This window comes from Anolis sagrei, chromosome 10, assembly GCF_037176765.1.
Source record: "Anolis sagrei isolate rAnoSag1 chromosome 10, rAnoSag1.mat, whole genome shotgun sequence".
In the NCBI taxonomy this organism is placed as follows: Eukaryota; Metazoa; Chordata; class Lepidosauria; order Squamata; family Dactyloidae; genus Anolis; species Anolis sagrei.
In genome coordinates this window covers 19,050,459-19,065,647 of record NC_090030.1, presented here as the reverse complement: position 1 = coordinate 19,065,647, position 15,189 = coordinate 19,050,459, and the positions used below count along the sequence as shown (strand labels likewise).

The 15,189-nt window shown below is 40.8% G+C and overlaps 1 protein-coding gene across 1 annotated transcript in view; it reads right to left on the bottom strand.

The window, feature by feature from the left end:
• The window catches only part of ALG13 (ALG13 UDP-N-acetylglucosaminyltransferase subunit), a 97,981-nt gene that overhangs the window by 49,442 nt on the left and 33,350 nt on the right, over window positions 1-15,189 (bottom strand). Inside the window, exons 13-16 of the mRNA XM_067471713.1 lie at window positions 13,510-13,615; window positions 13,216-13,280; window positions 7,405-7,502; window positions 2,262-2,380 (exon numbers count right to left, since the gene is read on the bottom strand). Of these exons, the coding sequence (XP_067327814.1) occupies window positions 2,262-2,380; window positions 7,405-7,502; window positions 13,216-13,280; window positions 13,510-13,615 (388 nt within the window). The remainder of the gene's footprint in view (window positions 1-2,261; window positions 2,381-7,404; window positions 7,503-13,215; window positions 13,281-13,509; window positions 13,616-15,189) is intronic.

Below are 15,189 nucleotides of genomic sequence, written 5' to 3'. Positions count from 1 at the left end.
GAAGCTACAAGACCATTCAATGCTAATCAAGGTGGCCAATTGCCTCAAACAAACGAGAGTTCCTTCTCCCAGCCTGAACATTATTCCACAGATATATAAACCCATTTTCCAAGTTTCCAACAGACCTCACAACGTATTGTCGAAGGCTTTCATGGCCGGGATCACTGGGTTGTTGTAGGTTTTTCCGGGCTATATGGCCATGTTCTGGAGGCAATTTTTCTCCTGACATTTCGCCTAGTGACCTCACTACCTCTGAGGATGCTTGCCATAGATGCAGGCAAAATGTCAGGAGAAAAATTGCCTGCAGACCATGGCCATATAGCTCGGAAAAACCTACAACAACCCAGACCTCACAACCCCTGAGGATGCCTGCCATAGATGTGGGCAAAATGTCAGGAGAGAATGCTTCTGGAGCATGGCCATACAGCCCAGAAAACTCAGAGCAAGCCTGTGATTCCGGCCATGTAAACCTTCAACAATGCTCTAAATAAACTTTCTTAAACTGATTAAATCTGCACTTGAGAAGGATATAGTTCTAAGGGAAAAGGCCCTTAGAAAACAATCAGACAGATGTGTTGTTCTAGCCAACTTCTCAGAAGTGGCACAGGAGGGAATTTCTCTTTTAAGGAGGCATCTGTTGATGAAACTATTTACAAAGGATTTTATAGGAAAATGTCCTTTTGCATTTATGCACCTCTCAGGGCAGCCATTAATATTTTTTTTTAAAAAAAATAGTGAAAATGCAAAATATAATTAAAAAATAGAATGCAAATACAATTTTCATCAAATCATCTGTCCTCAGGAATTTTCTATGACTTCTAGAGAAGTCTATGGTGTGCATCTGCCAGGCGTTATCGTAAGTGTCATTGGAGGTCCTAGCTAGGATTTTTCATGTCCTCCAGGGGGGCAGAAGTTACTCATTTCATCAGGGTACACTATTAACCATAATTTCCTGTTTCCGCAGGAAGTTCACCTATCCACCTATTAGGCGCCACAGTAAGACAGTGGGTTAAACTGCTACCTGTAGAAAAACTTGCCGACCTGAAGGTTGGCAGTTCAAAGCCGTGGGTCAGGGTGAGCTCCCGTTGTTAGCCCTAGCTTCTGCCTACATAGCAGTTCGAAAACAAATGTGAGTAGATCAAAAGGTACTGTTTTGGCAGGGATGTAAATGGCGCCCATGTAGACATGCCGGTTATACGATCAGGAAGGTATCCATGGAAAATGTAACAAGAGCGCCTCCCCATGGCTGGAGTTCTGCACAGTCTACAAAAAACGCCAGGGAAGCCTTTACCTCTATGTACTGTATATCTATGTATATCTATACATTGTGTCCAATTCTGGGCACCACAATTGAAGAGAGATATTGACAAGCTGGAATGTGTCCAGAGGAGGACAACTAAAATGATCAAGGGTCTAGAGAACAAGCCCCATGAGGAGCGGCTTAAAGAGCTGGACATGTTTAGCCTGAAGAAGAGAACGCTGAGAGGAGACATGATAGCCATGTATAAATATGTGAGAGGAAGACATAGTTATGGGGGATCAAGCTTGTTTTCTGCTGCCCTGGAGACTAGGATGCGGAACAATGGCTTCAAACTACAAGAAAGGAGATTCCATCTGAACATGAGGAAGAACTTCCTGACTGAGAGCCATTCAGCAGTGGAACTCTCTGCCCCGGAGTGTGGTGGAGGCTCCTTCTTTGGAAGCTTTTAAACAGAGGCTGGATGGCCATCTGTCAGGGGTGATTTGAATGCAATTTTCCTGCTTCTTGGCAGAATAGGGTTGGACTGGATGGTCCATGAGGTCTCTTCCAACTCTGTGATTCTATTCTATGTATTGTATGTCTTTGACATTAATTATATAATGGTATCGAATGCTTACCATATACATATATATTCTGTAATTCGCTCTGAGTCCCCTTGTGGAAATAGAGCAGAATATAAATAAAGTATATTATTATATTATTCAAATGTGACCATGTTTTTACCAAAAGAGGTTCACTATTATCCATGGTTCCCTCTTTCAACGGGAAGTTCAGGTAGATATACCATACAGATATGTGGTTGTGCAACAAACAAAAACAACAATAGCCACAGCTATGATTATGGCGATCTAACCCCAGGCTTTTATAAGGTTGTTCCATGGTCCTATCCAAGTATGAAAAAGAGATCAACAGCAAACGAATTCAACATTATTTCAATACTAGGGCAAACCCATTATGCAATATAAAGCAGCAACAAATACTCGCCAGTGTACATCATGGAGGACAAACTCACCTGACAGCTTCTGGTAGCCTCCTCCTTTCCGACCTGAGACTATATTCCATGCAGGGATCGGCGTCACTTGTGTCACAGGCTTCAAATTCACCAGTGGAACAAGGTGTCTAAAACATACATCAATGTTATGGTTCAAGTAAGGCCAACACTCAAGTTAAAACTCAAGAGCAACTCCAGAGCCTACTAACTGTAAGGATGCAAAGTGGGTTTTATTATTATTATTATTATTATTATTATTATTATTATTATTATCAGAAACACAACAAGATGAGTCCACAGCAGACAAGATCATTCTGCTGGTTGTTGTATTGGATCACACGTTGGAAACTTCCCAAGTGTCTAGGACTGTGTGATGTATCGGCGAATAATGTATGCACATCCCAGTAAGGAGGCCTTCTGCAGCTGGCAGATGGTAATTTTGTCAGCGCCGATTGTGTTTAAGTGCAGGCCAAGGTCTTTAGGCACTGCACCCAGTGTGTCGATCACCACTGGGACCACTTTTACTGGCTTGTGCCAGAGTCTTTGCAGTTCAATCTTTAAATCCTTATATCATGTCAGCTTTTCCAGTTGTTTCTCTTCAATCCTGCTATCGCCCGGGATTGCAACATCAATGATCCATTTTAACATGATTGTGAGGTCAGGAGTATTGTGTTCCAAAACTCTTTCTGTCTGAATTCGGAAGTCCTAGAGTAGTTTGACGTGTTCATTTTCTGTTAATTTTTCCGGCTTGTGTTCCCATCAGTTCCTTGTCGTAGGCAGATGCTATTTGTGGCACAAGTTCCAATGAATCATCTGAGCAACAGTATTATGCCTCTGCTTGTAGTCTGTCTGTGCAATCTTCTTGCAGCAGCTGAGGATGTGATCTATTGTTTCATCTGCTTCCTTGCAGAGTCTACATTTGGGATCTGTTGTCGAGTTTTCAATTCTGGCTTTGATGGCATTATTATTTCACTGACACAAAAACAGTATGTCACAGCAAACGAGATCTATATGCTGGATTTCGTATCACAAAATCACAAGTCAAACACTTCCCAAGCGTCTAGGACTGTGTGATGTATTTTTGAATGATGCATGCAGATCCAAGTAAGGTGGCCTTTTGCAGTTGACAGATTGTGATTTTGTCAATGTTTATAGTTTCCAAATGCTGCTATCTTTTGGCACGGCACCCAGTGTGCCGATGACCACTGGGACCACCTGTACTGTTTCATGCCATAGCCTTTGCAGTTTGATTTTGAGGTCCTGATAACGGCTGAGTTTTTCCTGTTGTTTTTCCTCAATGAGACTGTCATCTGGTATGGCAACATCCATAATCCAACCCCCCCCCCCCCCCCCCAATCGTGATATCTGGTGTATTGTATTCCAAAACTTTGCCAGTCTGGATTTAAAAGTCGCACGGTATTTTTCCATGTTCATTTTCCACTACCTTTGCAGGTTTATAATCCCACCAATTCTTTACTGCTGGCAGGTGGTACTTGCGACATAAGTTCCAGTGAATCATCTGGATCACAGAGTTGTGCCTCTGTTTGTAGTCCATCTGTGCAATTTTCCTGCAACAGCTGAGGATATGGTCCATGGTTTCATCAGCTTCCTTGCACAGTCTGCATTTTGGGTCATCAGCTGATTTTTCAATCCTGGCCTTAATTGCACTTGTTCTGATGGCTTGCTCCTGGGCTGCAAGAATCAGGCCTTCTGTCTCCTCCTTCAGGATTATTATTATTATTACTATTATTATTATTAAACTTTATTTATACCCCACCACCATCTCCCCTCAGGGACTCGGGGCGGTTAACAGGAGGCCAAGCCCAATAAATAAAGTAAATAAATAAGATGCATACAACAAATAATAATGAAAATTAAATCAAAATAGAAATTAAAATAAAATACAGCAATAAACACCTCCAGGTGTTTTGGACTTCAACTCCCACAATTCCTAACAGCCGATAGGCTGTTAGGAATTGTGGGAGCTGAAGTCCAAAACACCTGGAGGGCCAAAGTTTGCCCATGCCTGGTCTAAACTCTCCAGAATCCATTATAACTAAAAGTCCACCTTGTGTCCTAAATCCTCCCAAACGGACAGTGAAATACCTTGCTAGCTATACTCTTTTGTCATACATATTGGGTTTGTTTTGCTCCTTGGCTGTGTTCCTGTCTGACGAACCTGAAAACAATGTTGTAAATAGCGTTGCTTCTGCTATTGAATAGACTTCAAGCTGTTGAGCATTATGCGCCAGGGTGCCATTATTGCAGGATTAGTTATGAGTTCACAAAACTTTGTAATGCACCAAAGAGAACAAACTTGACAGCAAACTGAAATGCCTGCCTATCCATTTTCACTCTTGCTTTTGTACTATCCCTTCAATAAACTCCTAACACAAACAAAGCCATTCATCTAACAAGAGCCTGGAAATGTCTGGAAACTATGGGAGTATAAAACTGCAACTCCCATGATTCTAGAGCCTTGAGCCATGGTAGCTAAAGTGGTATCAAACTGCATTTATTCCGCTGTGTAGATGCACCCTCAAGGACATAACTACTCTGGGTTGTTGTTAGTTTTCCGGGCTGTATAGCCATGCTCCAGAAGCATTCTCTCCTGATGTTTTGCCTGCATCTATGGCAGGCAACCTCTGAGGATGCCTGCCATAGATGCAGGCAAAACGTGAGGAGAGAATGCTTCTGGAACATGGCCATACAACCCGGAAAACTCACAACAACCCAGTGATTCTGGCCATGAAAGCCTTTGACAATACGTATCTACTCTGTCAATCGTAGCCTATGGGAAAGAAGGAAAGAATGCAACCTATAAATTTTGCCTCAAGCAAATAAACGTTTTTTGGCAATTTTGCTTCCAATTTGTCACGCTACAAAAAAGTTAACTGCCTCCTTGTAGCTCACCCATGTATTCTAATAGGCTCCTGTCTTGCTTCATGTCTGTTTTCAAGATGAAAGCAGAACCATAAAAATAATGAATTGGTAATCTATTTCCCCAAAGAGGACAAAGGACAAACATGGATCTGTAAGGATTACAATGGAAGAAAGGGAACAGACAAAGAATGGACCCAAGAAGAGAATATACCAGGGTTATCCAGAAAGTAAGGTTACAAGGCACATAGCTCTCATGGGGATTTCTTGCAGGAGAAGGCAGTATCACTGCTGTGTAGCAGGAAGCCAGCAGAAACACATGAGCAGTGCTAGTCATCAGTAGCTCATCGACTGGAATTGTGGTGAAAATTAGAGATGAGCGTCCTCATTCTGTTTCCCTCCAAGTGCGAAGTTCGCGCTGTACGAGGGATATCCAGAAAATAAGGTTACAAGGCATGTAGCTTGTGGGGAATTTTCGCATGGGAAATTGGTATCACTGCCATGTTGTAAGAAGCCAGCAGAAGCGAACGAGCAGTGTCAGTCGTCAGTAGCTCATCAACTGCCATTGTGGTGAAGGTTAGAGATGAACATCCTCATTCAGTTTCCCTCCACGTGCGAAGTTCACGCTGTACAAGGGCTCTCGGGAAAATAATGTTACAAGGCATGTAGCTCTTGTGGGGAATTTTTGAGTGGGAAGTTGGTATCATTGCCGTGTAGCAGGAAGCCAGTGGAAGCGAACGAGCAGTACCAGTCGTCGGTAGCTCATCGACTGGCATTGTGTGGAAGATTATAGATGAACATCCTCATTCAGTTTCCCTCCAAGTGCGAAGTTCACGTTGTACGAGGGCTCTCTGGAAAATAATGTTACAAGGCATGTAGCTCTTGTGGGGAATTTTCGCGTGGGAAGTTGATATCACTGCTGTGTAGCAGGAAGCTAGCGGAAGCGAACAAGCAGTGCCAGTCATCAGTAGCTCATCAACTGTCATTGTGGTGAAGGTTAGAGATGAATGTCCTCATTCTGTTTCTCTTCTGTCTGTCTCCTTCATGACAATGCACTTCTGCACACCACTCATGCAACACAAGAGTTGTTGACTTCATTTGGTTGGGATGTTTTAAGCCACCCCTCTCACAGCCCCGATCTCACACCCAGTACTCAATAATAATAGAGTGCAAATGATCTTTGGATGTCATTGTGTGCTTTTGAGGCCTTTCTTATTTAATCCTAAAGCAATTTTTATCTGCCCTTTGAGATGAGAGTGTGTGCCTTTCCCATACGTTACTGAACGACATACAGTTTTTTTGCCATCCCAATTGATGATGGGAATTATGGGAATTGCAACCCAACACCCTTGTGGCTCCGAGGCTGGAGAAAGGCTCAAGGGTGTACAAAGCCAGGCATCTCTCCACAAGCCTTGCACTTGAAACTGAAGGAAAACCTGGGTGGGAAACATTTTCCAATGATTATGAGGTGATAACTGAAGTGACGAACTGGCTGACAAAAGCAGCAGAGACTTCTATGACACAAGCATTAAAAACTCGTCCCACAGATTTTTTTTTGTCATGTCAGGAGTGACCTGAGAAACTACAAGTCACTTCTAGTGTGAGAGAATTGGCCATCTGCAAGGACGTTGCCCAGGGGACGCCCGGATGATTTGATGTTTTTTAATCATCCTTGTGGGAGGCTTCTCTCATGTCCCCGCATGAGGAGCTGGAGCTGATAGAGGGAGCTCATCCGCCTCTCCCCGGATTCGAACCTGCAATCTGTCAGTCTTCAGTCCTGCTGGTACAGGGGTTTAACCCACAGCGCCACCGGGGGCTCGTCTCACAGATGACAAAATGTATTGAACGGAGTGGTGATTATGTGGAAAAATAACGTAATACCTATTCTATAATCCATGTAAGTTTTATTATTTATTTATTATTTATTTTAATTATTTAATATTTATTTATTATTTAATATTTATTCCTTGATATTTGAAAAAATAATCTTGTAACCTTACTTTCCGGATAACCCCCGTATATACAAAATAATTAAATCACTAAAAGAATGTGAATTTTTTGGCCATTCAAGCTAATTTCATGAGCCAGCTGATGAACAGATGCACATTAAACTTCCAAGGAAGTATTTGGAAACACAAGCTCTCCAATCTGCATGGAGTTAACTTTATGACCAGGTATTTATAGTGTAATCCACATCCGCTCCATTAGCCTCGGGGCCTAACGGATGGCACAGAATCGATCATAACTCCTAACCCCAAAGGGAAATACATACTTCTCTGCCAGCTCTTCAATGAAGACCGTCACCATGTTATCCTGCCCCACATCCTGGATGTGCGCATTGTAGTATTTGCCCCCGGCGTCTAGGCGTACCTGGAACAATAAGAGCCGGTTTGAAACCAAAGGCATGAGGAGGATTGCAACTGATCATGATTTACTAAAACACCGGTGAATTTCACTGATTCAATTACTTAGGCAGCTCTGATTTACAATATATGGTAAATCTCAATTTTTTATGCTGATATGATTTACTGAAACACTAGTAAATCCCATTGATTCATTAACTTAGCTCTTTTTTTTGTGTCGGGAGCGACTTGAGAAACGGCAAGTCGTTTCTGGTGTGAGAGAATTGGCTGTCTGCAAGGATGCTGCCCAGGGGATGCCCAAATGTGTTACCATCCTGTGGGAGGCTTTGCTTATGTCCCTGCATAAGAAGCTGGAGTTGACAGACGGGAGCTCATCCCACTTCCTGGATTCGAACTGATGAGCTTTCGGTCAGCAGTCTTGCCAGCACAAGGGTTTACCCACTGCACCACTGGGGGCTTCTTAGAGAATTCTGATTTACCATAACACTGGAAAATCCCAGTGATGCAATGACTTAGGCAATTCTGATATTCAACATATGGGTAAATCCCATTGATTCAATCATCTATGCGAATATGATTTACTGAAACACTGGTAAGTTTCATTGATTCAATTACTTGAGCAGCTAACATTTATCCAAACACTGGAAATCCCATTGATTCCGAAACTTAGGCAGCTATGATGTACCACGACATTTGTAAATCCCATTGATCCATTAACATAGGCAGCTATCATTTACTAAAACACTGGTAAATCCCATTGATTCGGTAACTTAGGCACCAATGATACACCATGACATTGGTAAATCCTGTTGTTTAAATACCTTAGGCTGCTATCATTGACCAAAAAACTAGTAAATCCCAATTCAGTGATTTATGCAGCTATGAACTGAATTACTGTATGCTCGAGTATAAGCTGACCCGAGTATAAGCCGAGGGTGGGCAATGCAGCAGCTACTGCTAAATTTCAAAATAAAAATAGATGGCAATAAAATTACATTAATTAAAGCATCAGGAGGTTAAAAGTTTTTTGAATATTTACATAAAACTGTAATTTAAGATAAGACTGTCCAACTCAGATTCCAATCTTGTTCAATGTAAACGTATTTACGTATTCTTCCAATAATAATAAAGAGAGTAAAATAATAAATGTAATAAAAGTAATAATAGAGCAAAATAATGGAAATATAATAATAATAATAATAATAATAATAATAATAGAGTAAAATAATACATGTAATAAAAGTAATAATAATAGAGCAAAATAAAGGAAAGGAAATGTAACAACAACAACAACAACAACAACTTTATTTTGATACCCTGTCACTATCTCCCCGAAGGGACTCGGGGTGGCTTATAAGGGGAAAAGCCCAATAAAATACAGATTAAAACACACACAATAAAATAAAATTAGAGAAAATCAAACCAACCACAACATCAGAGAATCATTACAATCACATTAAACATTTTAAAAACAGCATCATGGCTGAGAGAATAAGTGCTGAGTGCGGAGGGATCAGGGAATGTGCAAGAACAATAATAATAAAGAAAAATAATAAATGTAATAATAATAATAATAATAATAATAATAATAGAATAAAATAATAAATGTAATAACAACAATAATAATGTTGAATTATAAATGTAATAACAATAATAAATAGAGTAAAATTACTGGTTACATGCCATATAGACTACTGCAACGTGCTCTACGTTCTACTGTCTGGAAGCTTCAAATGGTCCAATGAACGGCAACCAGATTGCTAATAGGAGTGGCGCTCAGGGAACATACAACTCCTCTGTTGCGCCAGCTCCATTGGCTGCCAGTTTGCTACCAGGCACAATTCAAAGTGCTGGCTTTAGCCTATAAAGCCCTAAATGGTTCTGGCCCAACTTACATGTCCGAACACATCTCCCCTTATGAACCATCTAGGACCTTAAGTTCATCTGGGGAGGCCCTGCTCTCATTACCGCCTTAGTCATAAGTACGTTTGGCAGATATGAGAGACAGAGCCTTCTAGGTGGTGGCCCCTCCCTATAGATATTAGATCGGCCACCTCCCTTTTAACATTCTGGAAAAAAGTCAAGATGTAGTTTTTTGAGCAAGCGTTTCCAAATGCAGAGTAACTGACGTAGGAAAATGGAATGACTAGACAATGGGTCTGGACAACGTTTTTAACAAGGCAACACTATGAATTTATATTTTACTAGCTGTCCCCTGCCACACGTTGCTGTGGCCCACATGGGGGTTCAGAATGCTCTGTGATTGTAGGTAAACTATAAATCCCAGCAACTACAACCCTCAAATGTCAAGATTCTATTTTCCCCAAACTACACCAGTGTTCACAGAGTTCTGTTAATCCCACAAACGAACATTACATTTTTATTTCTATAGATTGACTTGTTTAGTTTTTATTATACTGTATGTTATGTTTTAAATTGTATTTATGATATTGTAAGCATTGAATTTTACCCTGTTAACCGCCTTGAGTTGCCTATGGGCTGAGAAAGGCTGTATAAAAATACAATAAATAGATAGATAGATAGATAGATAGATAGAATAACAACAACAACAGAAGAGTAAAATAATAAATAACCTTGACTCAAGTATAAGCAGAGGGAGGCTTCTTCAGCCTTAATTCAGGGCTAAAAAAACTAGGCTTATACTCAAGGATTACAGTACTGGGATTTAGGACACCCCATCTTTACTATCAGTTTCACTTTTAGTAAGAAAGGGAATGGGATCCAAGAGCAAGTCAATTCTTCACTTTTCCTCAAAGCCAATATCAACTAAACTCAAGCTATACTTTGGACATACCAGGGGGAGAGTTATATCAAGGGAAAAAAACAGCAAATTTGATAGAAAGGAATGTAGTTGAAAAAAAAGAGTAAGGCTGAGTACAAATGGATCAGATCAACAAGGAAATCCTTGAGTCTACACAAATGTCTTTTGGAGGGCTGTCATTCATATACTCACCTTAAGTCAAAGCCAGCTTGAGAGCGTGTAATACAAGGAGAACGAAAGTGAAAGAACAGAAAAAGAAGATATAAATCTGAATGGATATATGATCACGCCTGCCCACTGCGTTTCCTTTATCCTGGCTCATTTGAAGGAAAAATGGAAGATGTAACCCTTTCTCTTGATGGAGAACCCAATGTTTATCATTCCCTTCCCCTCTAGTCTCTTATTAACGGGATAACTATTATTGGAATTATTAATTCCCTAATAGGAACAAGGTCCATGGAAACTTATTTCGTCATTGACTTTAAAAGGTACTACGGATTGTTTTCTCTCTTGGCTCTGCCGAAAATACAGATACTCCTCTCAAAATTCTTGTTTTCTGTTAATCAATTGGATGGTTCTATTTTAGAAACACAAAGCTGGAAAATATAGATATTCATATAAAATATTAACTACTGTGAAGTATTTATAGCTGGGGCTAAAAAAGCTCTTTGGCCTGATAGGGGTGAAAAAGGCAAGGCTAAGAGGATTAGATGGCGCTTTCACTGGGTGCCTTCCAAGTCTGTATTTTTTTCCCTTCCTATAATTCCTCTCCATGACTTTGCAACACAGGCTTTACAGAGGAGAGATCACAAACCGACACATTTCAGCCAGAAACTCGGAGAGCAAAGGACGGAGCTGAACATTATCTCATGGGGAAAGTCAAGGAGTCATCACCTTCTGTCCTCATAAAACTATTGCATCCTGAGAAGTAAATTAACAGCTCCGAATGTCAGCCAGAGCATTAAAAAAGCCAGATAAGTGAGGACATGGAAAGCAAGCAGTAGGAAGGAAGGGAAGAGGGAAGAAGGAAAGGGAAGAAAAGAGAAGGGAAGGGAGGACAGGTGGGTGGGTGGATGGATAGATGGACTGATGAAAGGATGGATGGATGGAAGGGACTGAAGGAAGGATGGAAGGAAGAACTGAAAGAAGGAAATAAAAACAAAAGGAAGGAAGGATGGATCAATGGATGAAGGACGGATGGATCGAAGGAAGGAAGGATGGATCAATGGATGGATGGACTGAAGGAAGGAAATGACTGAAGTATGGAAGGAAGGGACTGACCAGAAGGAAGGGAGGCAGGTAGGCAGACTGATGAAAGAATGGATGGAAGGAAGGAAGGGACTGAAAGAAGGATGGAAGGAAGGAAGAACTGGCAGATGGAAAGAAAAAAGGAAGGAAAGATGGATAGATCAATGGATGAATGGATAGAAGGAAGTGACTGAAGGAATCATGGAAAGAAGGACGAACTGGCAGCATTTAAAAAAGTCAGATAAGTGAGAACATGGGAAGCAAGCAGTAGGAAGGAAGGAAAGAGGGAAGAAGGAAAGGGAAGGAAAAAAGAAGGGAAGGGAGGACGGGTGGGTGGATGGATAGATGGACTGATGAAAGAATGGATGGAAGGAAGATGGAAGGAAGAACTGACAGAAGGAAAAGAAGGAAGGAAGGACTGATGAAAGAATGGATGGAAGGGAGGGTCTGAAGGAAGAAAGGGACTGAAGGAAGAATGGAAGGAATAACAGACAGACAGGCAGGGAGGGAGGGAGGCAGGCAGGAACAGTGATGAAAGAATGGATGGAAGGAAGGAAGGCACTGACAGAAAGAAGGATGGAAAGAAGGAAGGCAGATGGAAAGAAAAAAAAACAGAAGGAAGTATGGATCAGTGGATGAACGAAGGAAGGATAAATGGATGGATGGACTGAAGGAAGGAAAGGACTGAAGGATGGAAGGGACTGACCAGAAGGAAGGGAGGCAGGCAGGCAGACTGATGAAAGAATGGATGGAAGGAAGGAAGGGACTGAAGGAAGGATGGAAGGAAGGAAGAACTGGCAGATGGAAAGAAAAAAAGGAAGGAAGGATGGATGGATCAATGAATGAATGAATGGATAGAAGGAAGGAAGTGACTGAAGGAATCATGGAAAGAAGGAAAAACTGACAGAATGAAAGGAAGAAAGGAAGGACTGGTGAAAGGATGGATGGAAGGGACTGAAGGAAGGAAGAAATGATAAAAGGAAAAAAGAAAGGAAGGCAGGAAGGACTGATGAAAGGATGGATGGATGGATGGATGGATAGAAGGAAGGAAGGGGCTGAAGAAAGGAAGGGACGGATGGACGGAAGAAAGGACTATCAGGAGGAAAGAAAGAAGGAAGGCAAGAACAAAGGAAGGAAGGATGGACAAACTGATGAAAGGATGGATAGAACTGATGGAAGAGAGGGAGAGAGGACAGAAAGAATGACAGGATGAAAGGATGGACAGATGGAAAGAAGAATGAATGGAAGGACAGATGTAAGGGTGAAAGAAACATCCCATTTCCACAGACCACAAGTGTTCAATTCCCTGGCTGTCAATACTGAAGACTAGGAATAAACACAGTCAAAATTATGAATTTCCAAGTCAGAAAATAAAATGGACAGGAGAGGCTTTGAATAAAAGTTTGATTTAATGAAGCTCTTGATCCTTGAAGAAGAAACGTTGGAAACTATCTGCAGAACATTTCAGTTTTGATGTCAGTCATCATGGGCTGAGCAGATATTGACAATTCTTGGGTTTGAAATAACCATTTTATTGGGTTTAAAAGCATCCCCTTCCATCCTGCACAGCAACTAATTCCCCTTTAAAAATATTTTTTAAGTTTTCCATATGAAAAAAGCATCTCTTTCTTGGTCTTAATTAGCAACTATTATTAAAACTTATCGACTAAACAAACTTAACAGGACTAACCTGACACTTGTCCCCCAGATAGTACTGTCTCCCAGCAAACACCAAGTAGTCCATTTTTTGAAGTTCTGCAAACAGAAGAAAACAAGGGAAGCATTTTTCCATACCAGCCCTTTCCTGAAAATATTTTGCACCAGCAAAAGAATAATAGATATTTCAACACTAAGGAAATAAACTAAGTAAAAAAGGAATGTATTATGTCATTACTTGAGAACTTACTTAATGTATATCCCACCTTTCCCCTTGAACAGAATGCAAGATGGATTTTATATATCTTTAATATGCAGATTAAGATACCTTTCCTACTATCCAACCAAACATCAAACTCAATGTTGCGATAGATTTCAGGGTCCAATGCTTTCAGCACTTTGTAGGGAAAAGGCATCTTTGGGTTCTCCAGAGGCTGCAAAATGGAGAGGGAACTGAATTAAAAGACCAAGGAGAAATATCTGTTCAACTTCAAGAAAGTTTGGGATTTTTACCCTCCAATGCTTCATTATAATATTGATGGAGGCATCTGTCCATTGTGGGATTTATAAATTAAAGTGTGTTATTAAAAATAGAAGTTTATTATTTTATAGGAGACTAAGAAAAAATAAAACAATCAGATACTGAATGAGAGGTTTGCAAAACAGTTTTTTCAGGTTGTATGGCCATGTTCCAGAAGCATTCTCTCCTGACGTTTCACACACATCTATGACAGGCATTCTCAGCAGTAGAAGCCCCCGGTGGCACAATGGGTTAAGCCCTTGTGCTGGCAGGACTGAAGACTGACAGGTCAGAGTTTCAAATCTGAGGAGAGCATGGATGAGCTCCTTCTGTCAGCTCCTGCTCCCCATGCGGGGACATGAGAGAAACCTCCCACAAGGATGGTAAAACATCAAAAAACGTGGCCAACATCCTTGCAAACAGCTAATTCTCTCACACCAGAAGCAACTTGCAGTTTCTCAAGTCGCTCCTGACATGAAAAAAAAATCCTCAGAGGTTGTTGGAAACTAGGCAAGTGAGGTTTATATGCCTATATATCTGTGGAATAATGTCCTGGGTGGGAGAAAGAACTCTTGTATGTGTTGAGGCAAGTGTAGACATTGCAATTGGCTAGCTTGATTAGCACTAACTAGCCTTGCAGCTTCAAAGCCTGGCTGCTTCCTGTCTGGGGGGAAGGCTGGGAAGTGTTAGCTGGTCCTGATTGTTTCCTGTGTGGAATTGCCCTGGGTTTTTTTTAGTGTTGCTCTTTATTTACTGCCCTGATTTTAGAGTTTTTTTTAAATACTGGTAGCCAGATTTTGTTCATTTTCATGGTTTCCACCTTTCTGTTGAAATTGTCCATATGTGTGTGGATTTCAGTGGCTTCGCTGTATTTTTGTTTGTTAGTTAGTTTTGGTTTTCTCTCTGTGTGGTTTATTTTTGTGTTTTGTATTCTGTCATTTATAGTCCTCATCTTCATTTGCTTTTAATGAATGCATTTCAATATGAACATCAAGTCAATGAAGAATTTATAGTATGGTATAGAAAGGGGGTATAATATGAGCCCCATTTTTAATAGGAACTCTCAGAGCAACCAGAAATTCCATTTAGCTGGCATCTACCAACCCCAATAGGTACTGATTAACAGTGAGTCTATTATTATTATTATTATTATTATTATTATTACTACTACTACTACTACTTCTACTATTATTATCCTTCTCCTCCTCAAGGCCCCAAATAAGAAACTACTTTCCAAAATGAACTCATATAAGGAGCAAAACAGTTGCACAGTAAAAGTAAAGGTTTCCACTTGGCATTAAGTCGGATGTGACTACTCGGGGAGGTGGTACTCATCTATACTATTAAGCCAAAGAGCCGGCATTGTCCATAGACACCTCTAAGGTCATGGGACCAGCATGACTGCATGGAGCGCTGTTATTTTCTCACCAGGGTGGTATCTATTTACTCACACTTGCATGTTTTCATACTGCTAGGTTGGCAGGAGTT